This window comes from Hermetia illucens, chromosome 3 (genome assembly GCF_905115235.1).
Source record: "Hermetia illucens chromosome 3, iHerIll2.2.curated.20191125, whole genome shotgun sequence".
NCBI classification, from domain to species: Eukaryota; Metazoa; Arthropoda; class Insecta; order Diptera; family Stratiomyidae; genus Hermetia; species Hermetia illucens.
Window position 1 is genome coordinate 36602088 of NC_051851.1, and position 14642 is coordinate 36616729.

At 42.3% G+C, this 14642-nt stretch overlaps 1 protein-coding gene across 2 annotated transcripts; it reads left to right on the forward strand.

Annotated features, from left to right (window-relative positions):
* The first annotated feature begins 93 nt into the window (after positions 1-93).
* Positions 94-14642, forward strand: LOC119650878 (exocyst complex component 5). 2 transcript variants are annotated; one of them, XM_038054043.1, is made up of 9 exons: positions 94-180; positions 231-292; positions 356-589; positions 12348-12794; positions 12856-13073; positions 13129-13722; positions 13783-13972; positions 14030-14347; positions 14415-14642. In XM_038054043.1, exons 2-9 carry the CDS (start codon positions 260-262, stop codon positions 14520-14522), a joined length of 2142 nt encoding a protein of 713 aa, XP_037909971.1. In that variant the 5' UTR covers positions 94-180; positions 231-259; the 3' UTR covers positions 14523-14642. The 2 variants fall into 2 exon arrangements, with proteins under 2 accessions (XP_037909971.1, XP_037909970.1); XM_038054042.1 differs by having other exon boundaries at positions 115-292.

The window sequence follows — 14642 nt, forward strand, 5'->3', positions numbered from 1 at the left end:
CTTGAGGAAATTTCCAATTCATATAATTTCTTTGCCCATCGGTTCGATGATTGAATAAAGAGCTATTGACACTTTGGAACTCCGGAACAGAATAAAACAGAACAATAATTGACATTTGTTATTACGAGTTTGACAGCGATTTGTTGATTAAAATTTACATTGGGTTTTTTCGTTGATAAGGTGGTTCTCAAAAACTACAATAAAAAGGAAACTTATCGAGCTGCTTTCAGATTCCGAATAACACATCAACTGTCTCAAAATGATGTCCCAATACATGGAGGAGCTGGAACAAGTACGAAACCTGTAGGCTCCCATTGAATGGATCCAAAATAATTTCTCATTTCCTGTTTCCTAGGATCCCTTCGACGTTGCGGAGTTTATAGAGCGATTGACTTGGCGGACGAACAACGAAATCGGTTCCGACCAATTTGACCCTGACGTCCTGCATGAGACTTTCGTGCAAACGATTAAAGACCTCAAATTGCTGCAAGAGAAACAGCAGAAAAAGTGCGAAAGGCTGGAGGAGGCGTTGAAGGAAGAGCAAAAGGTTTTTGCCGGTCACGTCGATAAATTGCAGGAAAGACATCAAGTAAGTGCGAAATACAGATCAGTTTTTGAGAGGATAAGGCCTCGAATAGATTGTTGGATTGCGGTGCCACTTTATTTGAATTGTGGGGAGCAGGCTAGTCGTAGGAACCACATTAATGTACAACCTTCATAGATTTTATTTTGTTTAGCGATTGAGGAGGCTTAAGTCCGCATCCATTTGATGTCGAACCGGACCAAACGGAGAGGAATTTACTCCCACTCTTTATGGTCCACGGACTCCTCTTTATGGGCTTAACACCCAAAGTTCAAAAATCAAAAGAGGGACTAAGATGGTTACGGTTTTGTACCAAGGCCGAGGCAACTCATCAGACGCTGCCTCACCTCTGCCCTGGCAGCGTGTTTTGATAATTATAAAATGGAGCGTATAACACCTGCGAGCTGCTTCGGCCACGCGGCTCCCAGGGCAGAGGTGAGGCACTGTCTGATGAGTCGCCTCTGCCCTGGGACGAAACCGTAGCCGTCTTCGTCTCTCTTGTAACTTCATAGAATGCTTTTTCCTATAGAGTAGGCGCGATAAAAGTAAGGGAATATTGAATAGCAAAGAAGACTCAAAAACTGAATCGACCAAGCAAAAATACAGCGTTTGGAGCTACGCTTGCTGTTGTTGTTCATTTTGTTTTGTTCCACGAGGTCCCGACAAAGTAACGATGCAATGCTGTGCCGCACCAGCATGTGATGAATCCCGCCAGGAACGTAATAACAGTCTGTTGCCTGTGATGTCAACGTTTTCGATAAGTTTATGTTGATGATCTTGCTCTTGATCTTGCAGGACAGGGAAAAGGAGGTTGGATCTCCTTATTTTACAGCCGAGAAGAAAAAGAAAAGAAAAAACAACGGTGGCTTGATACGCTGGATGACGGGACAAAGTCTGTAGAAAAAAAAGTGAAGAAAAAAAGCAATTTGTTGCACTGAAAGGTAATATGATCAGTTGTTTGGTCCACACCGCAGCAATCACAGAACCGTGAGGGAATCTCGTCGATCTTGGCGACGATGGCTTTAAAAAAAGGAAAAGTTAGAGACTATTCTGTTTGGGGTCTTGACGTCATCAGTTCTGAGGAGCATGTGCTGAAACCAAGGCTTAATGGGGACGTTGGGGAAGATGTGAGAGAAAAATTTACCTTAATTTAAGGAATTGAGTTTGAAAGCCCCGTTCCATTCAGAACGAATAGTTTTACGTGCGAATTACCAGACGTCAGAGGAAGCATGAGGGGAGTGGGGGTGAGCCAGATTGCCAGTTGTTCTAGCTCGTCTGGCGACATCATCCGCCATTTTTTCTGTAAAAATCGGCGCTATGCCCAGGAACTCAGAGTGTGAGCACTTCTTCAAGTTGACCTTTTCTCATTTCATCATGGTCCCTCCGCGCCTTATTTTCACTAATGGCGGAAATCATTTTTATGGTGCGATATAACAAAACTGTCTGAAACCTTCTTAAAAAAACAGTATTTTAAAAATTAGCAACATTTTATGCATTTAAAAGCCCGCGCTATAGTGTGTGACGTTATAAGTCGCGACAAGACACTTCAGCAGTTGCTCATTAACATCTCGAAATGTGAAAATTAATTTCGCGTGTGATATGTCAAGAAGGACGGTGAAATATTGATTCGTGCCTTGCTGCACAAATGATTTCGTAAAAGAACCCGTTGAGAGCTTTTTTAGCTGTCTCAAAAGGATATAGTCGTGTCGGGTATCAAGTGAAAGGTCGCGCTTAGTACTTTCCGAAACTGATATCAGTTTTGACCTGAATTGTAAATTTTCTGGTCGCCTCTTCCACCGAGTCCGGGCATTTAGCATATCTCGAGCGCATTTTTCAACGCCTCCTTGACATTGTGAGCCTTCCGCTGCCAAAGACAATCAAAGATCTTAGAAGGTTCTTGGGTATGGCATTTCTACCGTCGTTTTCTGCCCAAAGTTGCTCACCACAGGCCTTAGTTAATGCTTTCCTGTTTCGTCTTAAGGTCAAAGAATAGCGGGAGGTTGTTTGGTCTCCAGAAGCCGTGCAAGAGTTCGGCATATCCTCAGTATGATGCATCTTTAGTTGTATTCGTCCATGCCTCTGACGTCGCAGTAGCTACCACTCTTCGCCACCATTTCTTTTTAAAGCAGTTGAATCTCGCTCCACGGACGGAACTAGCCGCGTATCTGCGTTCATTTTATTCACGGACCATAACTTTTGCCTTAAGACCGACAAAGCGTTCCCTAGCGAACTTCGGCACTTAGCCTACATCAACCAGTTTACATCGGACAATTAACATGTATCCGGTAAAGGTTTGTCCCGGATCCCTGAACTCACCATCCCGCAGTAGTCGACTACCACCTAGGATTGTGAATTTGATTTCCTCAAATATTCATTCCCAGCAAAGTCGAATAGCCTTCAAGATCCAAACACAATGGAAATCCCTCTGCCCCTGGTCAGATTTAAATTACCATCTTGCTTTGTTACAGCTGGTTAACGCGCACATGTTGGCATGAAAACACAAAAAACTACGATTGAAATTTACCAAATTTTCCAGGAATATATACATCTGAATACGACACTAAAAAGTTTGGTGCAAATTCCAATATTATTAGTAATGCTATAGTAGATCAAATTTTCTTTTTTTCGGATAAATTTACCGCACCTTATGGGACTATAGAATGTCAATATAATATTTAAAAAAATAATCTGAATCTCCGACGTGTAAAGTCACTAGACTTGCTGAAAAGTAAGTAGGTGATTCCCGAAGTCGACATTATAGACCCTTTGCAAGACTCGCACGGCTACAAATATTGCCTCACTCATTGATCGGTTTACGCAATGGCCTGTCGCAATACTTCTGAAGGATATAACAACACAGTCATGTGCTGAGGCCCTCTGTCGAGAGTGGATTCTGTACTTTAGTGTTCCCACTGGAATCATCAAACACCAGGCAATGCAATTTAAATCTACCCTCTCTTCGGAGCTCGGAAAGCACTTGCGATTCAAAAGTCAACGGACAACTTCTTATCACCCGCAGTTCAATGAAATGCTAGGACGTTGGCATACAATTTTGGTCATTTATCAAATCTCGAATTTAATCAAATTCTGAGAGAACCAAAAGTATTTCCATTCTTTTGCCCAATATCGTTATTTTGATGGCGCCCGTGTTTCCAGCTCCAGCCGCTAAAATTCACATTTTATTAAATTTCATAAAGCAGGAATAGCAGTAATTTGAGTAAATTTAATAAGTTACAAGTATTGAAGAAATGGTAGCAATTGATCTGTAAGTATGTTTCATATATGACAGAGCCCATTTTTAACGATGGGAACGCTAACCCGATCCTCCTCATCTACCAAAAGCAAGCAAGCAAGTCGCAAAATTACCGCGCCAGCGTTGAAATTTCGTCACGAGAAATACTGAGGATCCTTCTTCAAATCCCTCCAGTAATGATTGAAGTCGCTTCCCGTCAATGACTTAGTTGTTAGAGCGCTACGCTGCGCAGCAGAAGGTCATGATTCAGATCTCATTGGTGACAGAGGGATTTGTGTCGCGATTTGATGTCTGATACCAGTCGACTCAGCTGTGAATGGATACCTGAATCAAGCCAGGATAATAATCACCAACGAGCGTAATGCTGACTATATTGCCCCCTACAGTGTTCCGCAGTCCTGTAGTGCATAGTTATGGCGTTGAATGAATTGCTTCTCAAGGCACTGATTCTCCCAGATGTTTTTAATTTTCTTCTACACCATTATTGAAAATTTAACCGAAAATAATTTAATTTGTTGTAGGTAAAGGAACCATATATAACTTATACTCCAATCACATTGCGTGACAATAGCTTGATTCATTTCTAAGTAAGTGGAATGTGGCAGATAGATAGAGAGTAAATCAGTTTTAATAAGTTCCTGTTTGCAAAACAGTTCGCAGTTCGGATAAAGCTGTTGCAAAAAACCTGATTAATGAACATCCACGGGTAAAATTTATTTTGTTGTTAAAATTGAAGTGAATCCTCGCACTGTTCAAGTCCAACACATTTATTTTGACTTTCACGTAGGTATTTGCTATAATTTAAATGACACTAGAACAGTCTAATGTGAAAAATAAGAAAACAACAAGCAACATTTTTTGCAACAAAATGTCGGTCTTGCGGTTCAACACAAAGATTGTACAAACATGAACGACGTTCGCAAATAATTCAACGACACAGGTTTCTATTTGCTCACAGAATTTGATTGGCATTAAAATTACTATCGGAATCTTTGTTCAGAAAAATGTTGATGACGGCACAGCATTACGGCGACGTAAATCTAACTACGACGGCGAAATATAGTTAACTAACTACAGTATTTATTCAAGTTGCCCTTTTAAGTAATCGCAACAGAGATTATTGCTCCCTTAGAATTGAGACTAAAACTTTTCAAACCTCCGAACATTGAGGATTTCCCATAATACACTGAACTAAGTTGAAGTTATCTTCACTTTGTTTGTGTAGATACAGGTATAATATCAATTAATTCGGATCAAAACGATAAATCATGTTTCCGTGATTTAATTTCGTCGCCTTTGTTCAACTCAGATTCCACAAATCAACAAATTTCAATAGACTAAGTGAGGGACCTGAAATTTTGTGTATGTTATTATTATTATTCTGTTAAGGGAAAGTCGCACCGCGTCCTTAAAGAACTATTGCGGCCCTTTTATTGGTTATAGTTTACCTATTAATCATAGTATCTCAAGCAAGCCTGTAACCGTCAGGAACTTTAGTATATTCCGTGCTTCCAGATCTTTCAACTTTATATCTAGTATTAAGTGTTCTCCTAGATACATCGACCTACTTTGCGCAAGTGCCGGACACTGTCCCAGGACGTGTATAGAGGTTTCATCACACTCCGCACAAAACCTGGAGGCAGTGTCCGTAGATATTACTAGCTTCCCTAGGTGAAAGTTTAGCTGGCAGTGACTAGTGAGAATTCCCACTATGATTCGGAGGTTCTTTTTGGTGAGGTTTAATCAATCCTTTGTGCGCATGGGTTCGTATCCCACAATAAGCACCCTGGTAGGCCCGCCCAGTATAGTTTCCTCAACCGTTCCTCTTCATTTCTTAATGTCATAGCCATGAAACGGTTTCCGATTCCAGCATGGCCTGAAACCCATAGTATCCAGACCTTGTTGGACGCGCCAAGTGTAGTCAGTCTCTCAAGGCATTCCCATACCAGTTTAGAGTTCACCTGGTTAGACCTAAGTGCCTTGATCGCTGCTTGGCTGTCGGTGAGAATAGCAATGTTCTGCCCCTGTAGTTCCTTTGGAGATTAAAGGAGGCACATTTGTCTGTGGCGTATATTTCCGCGTATTGGCTCCAAGTACATTTTCCTTGGACCAATGACATCGGCACCCGCTCCCCCTGCTGTGAGGGATCCGTCAGTGTATCAGGTAATCAGTTGCTGGTTTAAGCCATATGTCCTAGCCACGCTCTCCCAGTTTGGCTTGTTACTCCAACGTGTTTCAAACTTCTTATAAAAGTGAAAGCTCGTTGTCATGTTACCCCTTGGTATCAGTAATTCGGGATACCGCCTAGAAAGAATATCAATCTTCCTTCGGTTTAAGCAGCTCCCCGCCTCATTGATACTCGCGTCCATCCTGAATATTGCCCTTCTTGCCAGCATCTGTATGTGCAGATGGAAAGGGGTTAATCCCAGAAGGACCTCCAGGGATGCCGTTGGGTATGTCCTCATTGCCCCACTGATAAACACGCAAGCCAGCCTTTGGAGCTTATGTAATTCCCTGGCTTGTGTGTTGAGTTCGGTTCTTTCTGGCCAGATTACCACTCCATAGATAATCATTGGCCTTACTATTGCAGTATATATCCAAAGTAGTATCTTCGGGCTGCAACCCCATTTTTTTCCTGCTATGGACCTACAAGTCATCAGAGCCCTCGTGGCTTTCCAGCAAGTGTTTCCGACGTGTGTCTTCCAGAGTAACTTTTGGTCTAGTGTAATTCCCAAATATTTAACCTCTGTTTGGAATCCAAAGTATCCAGTTTGAATACAAACATCGAAAATCAATTTTGACAGCGAAAGTTGTTTTTCGGTGTCAGTTGGAGTTCGAGACAAGATTAGTTGGAGGAGAGGTGACTCCTCACTATTTAATTTATATAGTAATTTAAATTAAGAAGAAGAAAAAAATAAATAAAATTTATTAATTTTCAAAAGGACTAAAATCTTATTTATCCCATAATGGGTGCATGATTGCCATCAATAAAATCGTCACAACAGCCGCAGGTGCATCATCCACAAAAGCCTTCATCTCAACAGCCACCACAGCAATCATAATCACGGTCACAGGTGGAAAAATAGCCCCCCTCTCATCCGAAGCAATAATTGGTGTCGATAGGAAATTTAGTAGGGTCACCCTCGACAATGTTGGCAAATGGTTTCTTTTCGTCAATCCCCAAAATTGCCCGAGTAATACAAAGAACTTGAGAATAACCAAAATTTCGTGGTCGCTCTCCTACAAAATCTACAACCAACTTTAGCTCCCAATCAACCTTTGTCTTCTGTTTCACCTCCGCAAAACTACAGGAAGCTGAGAAAGCTAAAGAAGAACGCAAGCGCACGCAAAGCCGAAACCAAAGCACCAAAGAAAATAAATGCTACAATCAAATTTCATTGTTATTTCAAGTTTGCAAGAATCGTATATTCTATTTTTTAAAACTCAAACTCGTAAGGCCGCAAGAGTCGACGCTACCTCTTTCGCTAGGTGACCGTGCGCCAAATCAACTCGTTGACCGATACAGGTGCTGAAATTTCGGTTTTTCCCGTACCCCGGCATTATAAGTTAACACTGCAATCGTTAAAACTCGCGGCAGCAAATTCTTCGTCGACCCGCACATATGGCTACAGGCAGGTAGACTTGAGTCTGGGACTTCGACTAGCATTTTCTTGCGCTTTATTATCGCTGACATCAGCATGCCCATCTTAGACGCGGATTTCCTGTGCCACTATTGAATGCCAGTGGATATACACAATAGATTCCTCATTAACCCCACAACTTCGCTTAGGTCATCAAGAAAATCTCATTCTGCTCAACTAGCACTCTTTCTATCATATTTGAAGACGTTGCCGACGCACGTATTCGAACACTTCTTCAAAAATACCGCAACATCACTATCTAGCGTAATCTTTCTGAACCTGTTAAGCATGATGTTTAGCATTACACCAACATTGCTGGTTCCCCATTTTTCTCTAAAGTGCGTCCATTACCACCGCAGAAGCTCGCAGTTGTGCGGAAAGAGTTCTAAGAACTTCTTAGGCAGGGCCTGAAGGCATCCAACCGGAACTAGTCAAGGTGCTTCCCGCTTCAAAAAACTGTTAAGGATCTGAGAAGATTCTTGGGCACGTTAAATGTCTATTGTGGTTTCTTGTCCAAGACCGCCCATCAATTGATCCTTAACGCCTTCTTTTGTGGGCCGAAAACCAAAGACTCTTGTCTAATTATGGAGTTTCTAGATTCTTCTCCAAAGAGCTCAATCTCGCTCAAGTTATTCGCCCTGTACTTCGCAATTAAATACTTTCGGTATGTCCTTAAAGGCAGGCCGTTCACATTGTTCACAAACCATAAGCCAGTTAAATTTGCTTTAAAGTAGAAGCCCGACAAAGCGTCCCCTCGCTAACATCATTATTTGAGCTTCATCAGCCAGTCCACTTCCGACATTCAACACATGTTTGGAAAAGATAACGTGATTGCTGACGGTTTGTCCCGTGTTGTAGAGGTCATAATCTCCGCCACCGTCGATTTTCCGGCTCTTTTGGTTTTTCGGAGCTTGAGGACCAACTCCCAATACACTTTTGGGGAGTTTCCTCAGACAGGGGACCAAAGCCATATATTCCGGCCGATTTCCGAAAGGAAATATTTCACGCCGTTCACGATCTAGCGCACCCAGGCATTCAGACAAACGAATTGGTTAGTCACCGCGAAATATTTCTCACCGTCCAAGAACAAGGACATTAATTCTTGGGCCAGACAGTGCATCGCATGCTAGAAGTGCAAAACTACAAAGCATATGAGGAAAGAGGTAGGCGTGTGCCCTCGGTCCTCCACGCACAATCACACAATCCACCTTGACATCATTCGCCTTTTGCGCCCCATCAATAGGCTCACGTTGTGACCTGAGGCGTTACCTCTGAAAGACATTACTGCACAACTTTGTGTGGAGGCCCTATATCGAGAATTGATTCCACGCTTTGATGTGCCGGCACTTATAATTACCAACCAGGGAATGCAGTTTGAATCCTCACTCCTCTCAGAGTTGACAAACTTCTCGGCATTAAACGCCTTCGGACAACTCCGTATCACCCGCAGTCCCATAGGATGCTCGAAAGGTAGCATAGCCGTTATCATGGCCCAAGATTACCCTTCTGACTCATTTTACTTGGCCTCGGGACAGCCAATCGCAAAGAATTTGGTGTAAGTCCCACGGAGCTGGTATACAAGAAGAACCTGAGACTCCCCAGCGACCCTGTTCTCGACGTCAGGTTGGGACTCAACGCTACCGGTCTGCTGCGTCTGCTCAAGGATGCAATGCCAAAGCGGAATCGGCCACCACGCGAAAATCGCAGCCGATGTGATCAGAGATCTCGAATCCTGCATGCATGTCCTAATTAGGACGGACGCTCCTCGGAAACCGCTGCAGCCACCTTATGAGGGCCCCTTTGAAGTTCTCGAGACTATGTCTCCCTTCGGATAACATTCAAAGGTACACATCGACAATATGTATGGGGAACGGAAGTACTCTTCAGATTATATCATTTTTTATCGCAGGAAATGCTTATCCTATATCAATCAAATCTTCACTTTAAATGTTGAAAGCGAGCTACAGCGATTGCAAACCTTTAGGGTTCGCCCGCTTTCGTTAACAGTATTGAGCCAAAATAACATCAAATGTATCGCTTTATTATTCAGTTCGAGAACGCGCGTAACTTTTAAAATAACAGATTTTTATATTGCAATAAACATACAGTCATTTATCGGAGTGGGCCTGCCAGTACGGAAAAATTCAGTCCCAATTTCGAACTACGCGGAACCTCCTTCCAAGAATCATTATGATCGATAATTTTCTGACAAAATTTAATCATTTGTTCGTAAGAAATCTGGTTCCTGATAAGAAATATCGGACAAAGTAAATGTGCTCAAAAGTGCAATTCAACGAAAAATTGTTGAATCATCAACCGATAATTCGTTCGTTACTAGCACTAAAAAAATTATTAATAGGGCACACAATTGAACATAGATGCAAAACAAGTCGGGTCGTTTATCGAGATCTACCACAGGCCAATCATCCAAACAAAAGCGACATTAAAAATAGTGTCACATGACGTCATTTTTCTTCGGTTCAAGGTGCTGATCACAGCTCAACTCGCATAGAGAGATATCTGTCCTAGGGAGGATCCCTGTACTACTCCCGACGTGATCTCCATTCTCATCTGGTCCTCAAGCGTCGCTTAAAGCAAGGCGCTGTTTCTTTGATAATCGCTCAATATATCTTACGGAATAGAAGGCATTTCAGATATCAAGCGCCATGAGGAGCACTACCCATGGAGATCAGCAATTGTGTGTCTCGGCTCGATGAAACGCATGCACGCCCTCCATCCCAGTATACATCGTAGATCTCCCTGTTCTGAACCTGAACTGCCTTGGGGATAAGTCACCGGCAGCACGGATCGCTTCAGCGAGTCAACTTCAGATGAGCTTTTCGAGCACTCCCGGTAGTGTCAAGCATACAAAGCGGTCGGTATGCAGACGCAGCTCAAGGTCTCCTTTTCCTTTGCTGATTAGTGCGAGCCTCGCCATATTCGAGCGACAAGGAAAAATGCCCTTCTTGAAGGAAGCGTTGAACGCACTGAGTAGTAAGTCTGGCCGTTGGCGGAATACCAGTTTGTAAACTTCCGCCAGGATACCATCAGGACCTAGCAACTTCTAATTTTCCATAGTGAGAACTACTTCTTCGAGCTCTGTCATTGGAATAAGGGAGCAATCCTCGACGCCTTCCGCGCTATTGACAGCAAGCCGTACATTATGCCTGGGGAATAATGCCCGTACAATACAGTCCATCTGGTCGGTACTTAATATGCTGGGTTTTTGCAGAGTCTCAATTTTCCCAGGAACAAGTTTATAACCATGTCCCAACGGGTCCTCATTTACCTCGTTGACTAGGTTCTGGGAGGCGCGAATTTTGCTTTTATTTATCACGCTGCGAAGTCACTTTTTTGCTGATCTATGCTCCACCTTTATAACGCATAAGCCTTCGCAGGCATGTAAACGTTGTGCCAAATGGCTTAGTTTATGATACTCTTTCAGTGCATAGAAGACTGGGGTTCCAACGGGGCATGGAAACTTCACTGCCTGTCGTTGTCAAGTCCATCACTGAATTTACGACAGTATCCGATGCAACGCTACCACTACCCGAAGCGTCTTCCAGCGCAACTATGCCTGCTCCAAGAGCTTCGAAGATTTTCCCGATGTTCACTCTCGCGGCGTTCCAAACGCAGGGGGAGCGCCAGGTTGGTGTACGCCAGCAAATAGCGTCAACTACTTTAAACGCGATGTACATATAGTCACTTGCTGACAAGTCTTCAAAAACTCGCCACCTCGCCAATTTTCGCTTTCGTTGCTGGTTATCGCTTCGTGACCTACCTGACCGCATGTACGGGATACTGTCGGGTCCTTGCAAGTTGCTGTCATGTCTCTTGCATTCGTAACCTCCATTCTATCCATTCAATATAGATTTTCCCGCTGTGAAGGAGTTCGGCAGCTTCCACAGTAGCGAGTTTTTGGCCTTGAACACATCGCAGAAATGATACCTATCCGAGCATTAGGTATCTCTGGACATTCACGCTTTATGGCCTCCTCCATTTCAACCTTTTCTGCGAGGTAGTCAAGATCCCGGATTTCTAAAGAGCACATAGACTCTGGTCTAGAAAAGGGAGTGTTCTCCTCCAGTAGCGCCTTGACTGCTTCGCAGGGCGTACTCTTGCTAATCGTTTTCGCGCTTAACTCAACGAGGACTCGGCGACCCCTCGTTTTTTGTATGGAAGATATTTCTGTTCCATTGTCTTCGGGTTTCCTCTTGTAGTGGATTTTGCTGAAGACTTCTGCAAATACCTTGTCTTCGGTGGACTCAATGAGCAGAGCCGACGGTTTAGTTCTTCTTCGTTTCCTCATCTTCTCTGTTATTGGTTTTCTATTTCTAGCTTCTTTGTCTTTGGGTAGACGGGTCTCTGATGGCGCAGCGTGTCCTTTTGCCCTTCTTTGTGTTCTTTTCTTTGGACTCTGGAAACTACTTGGATAAAATTTCCTTCAGGCGCGTCGTCCTCTTTCCGCTTTGGCTTTGCAGTTTGCTGCCTGTGATTCGTTTAGCGTTTACAGTGTTCTTAGGGAGAAGTGTGGCTGTTTCAGCTTTTCACGTATCTTTCGCTGCTGTTCATGTTCGCCTGTAGAAGGAGATGCGGTCTAGCAGTTCCTCCAATTCAATCAACCCGTTTTTGGCGCCTTTACTGATGTTCTTCCCTTCCCTTTACTCTTGTCATGCATTTCCTCTTCAACTTTAACTAGGAGGAAGTTTCGACCCTAATGGAATCTGTGTAGAGGATACCCATCTTGGCAATCACCCGTTGCGCTTGTATGTGGTATCTCTTAATCGCGCAAAAAACTTCCTTTATTTTTTGCAATGTGATGTGTTTTTCATTTCTCTAAACCTTATCAAATGAATGTTTACTTTTTCAGATCTCAGTCGAATGGTTTCGTCAATTAGATGAAAAAATCAATTCAGTAGCTGGAAAAGTAATACATCTTGGCGAACAACTAGAAAACGTGAATACACCTCGCAGTAGAACGGTCGAAGCTCAGCGTCTCCTCAATCACGTATCTGAATTTCTTCGTCCTGGGCCCATTGTCAATGATATTTTCACAGACAAATCCCGTCTTTTCGAAGCTGCAGATATCATTCAGAAGTTGTATCTAATTGCGCAAGATCTTCCATCTGAAAAATTTGGTGAAGCGAAACGTAAAATTGACGCTAAATACGATGAGATCGAACGAGGACTTATCGAAGAGTTTGCTGCTGCGCAGAAAACCGAGGACATTGAAAAAATGAAGAAAATTGCAACGATATTATCACAGTTCAAAGGCTACTCACAATGCATTGATGCATATATTGAGCAAAGTCAAATGGTAAATTAAATATTTACTAAATTGTTTTTGAATTTGTTCAAAGATTGGAATTAATTTGTAGATCCCGTACGGTGGAAAAGACATTTTCGTAGGAATTGTCCCTATGTGTCGCCATCACTATGAAATAATCAAAAAAGTTTTCGCAAGTCCAAATCAAGTCATGGCGAAATTCATTTTAAATATTTACCAGTTGAAACTCAATCAATTCGCGCAAACAAAACTGGACGATAAGAAAGATGACGATAAATATCTCCGAACGCTTTATGAAATGTATTCCAGGTAAGTCGAGTCCACTTTCTTTTTTCCTAATTGTTATCGATGACGAACTTGTTAGGACGCTGAAATTATCATCCGAACTCCAAGAATTCATGGTGAATAGTGACGATGATTTGCTTTCAAAACTAACTGCAAATATTTTCGCCAAGGACCTTACTACATACATTGAGGTAGAAGTGCGTTGTTTGAATGCAAAATGCAGTACTGAATTAAAAAAGTACTATGAAAGCAAAAAGCACCAGAAGAAACAAACAGAAAGATTCCAAGAACTCAGGCGTGATATGCAGCTACTCATTGGAACCAGAGCAAACATAAATATTGCGCAAATCGAGGATTATGGTGGCGAGACATTCCTGTCTGAGGAACTGGCTATAAATCTGCTACAGGAAGCAAAGGCATCGTTCAAACGTTGTCGACTACTTTCAAAAGAAGACCAACTTGCAACGAACATGATAAAACTAGCCGACATATTGTTAAGATATTTAATGCATGAACATGTTAACTATGCCCTTGATTTGGGGTTGCAAGCAATTCCAATAGCGGAAAGTAAAACGGCCCCACTGATCTATTTTTTCGATGTAGTTCAGAAGAGTAACACAATCGTACATTTACTGGAAAAGCTTTACAACGCTAGTATTATTCCGGCGGTCATGTAAGATTGCTTCCATAAATGATTGAACAAAATATCACTAACCGCATTCAATATTCTCAGGAATACTCCAAAGTACGCGGAGTGCTTACAGAAAAAACGCTACATGATGGAGCATATAGAAAACAAGCTAGATACGGGTCTGGATCGATCTATAGGCGCAGTGATTGGATGGGCAAAAGCATATTTGCAGGTGGAGCAAAAGAAAACCGATTTCAAACCAGACACCGATGTAGACACGGTTCCTTCAGCGGTACAGTTATACATTTCTATCTATTGAATCCAAGTAGTCATTTACATCTATCCACAGGCTTGCTTGACCGTTGTTCAAACCATTCAGCCAATTATTGACCAAATTAAGAAATGCGTTGATGGGGAAAACGTACAAGCTACATTGACGGAGTTCGGTACACGACTTCACCGAGTGATCTACGAGCATTTGCAGCAAATGCAGTTCAACACGGCCGGCGCTATGTGTGCTATTTGCGACGTGAATGAGTACCGAAAATGTATCAGGTCGTTAAATAGCCCATTGGCTACACAACTTTTCGATATTCTACACGCTCTCTGCAATCTGTTGTTAGTTAAGCCGAAAAATCTACAGGAAGTGTGTACTGGGGAGACATTGGTAAGAGAGTTTTTAAGCGATTTCCTCAAGGAATACTATTTTATTGATGATTAATCATCTCTTTCAGAACTACTTGGATAAATCCGTTGTATTGAATTTCATTCAGTTGCGGGAGGATTATAAGACGTTGAAGATTTCAAACACCCTTAAAGGGATAACTGAACAAAGGCTTTAAGTCATTCAAACATCCTAAAAGGGACAGCATAATATTGGTTTTAAGTTATATGCAAGTAAAATATGTTTATATAATATGTTATAAAACAACTGCTAGAAAATATACTAATATACAAACCTA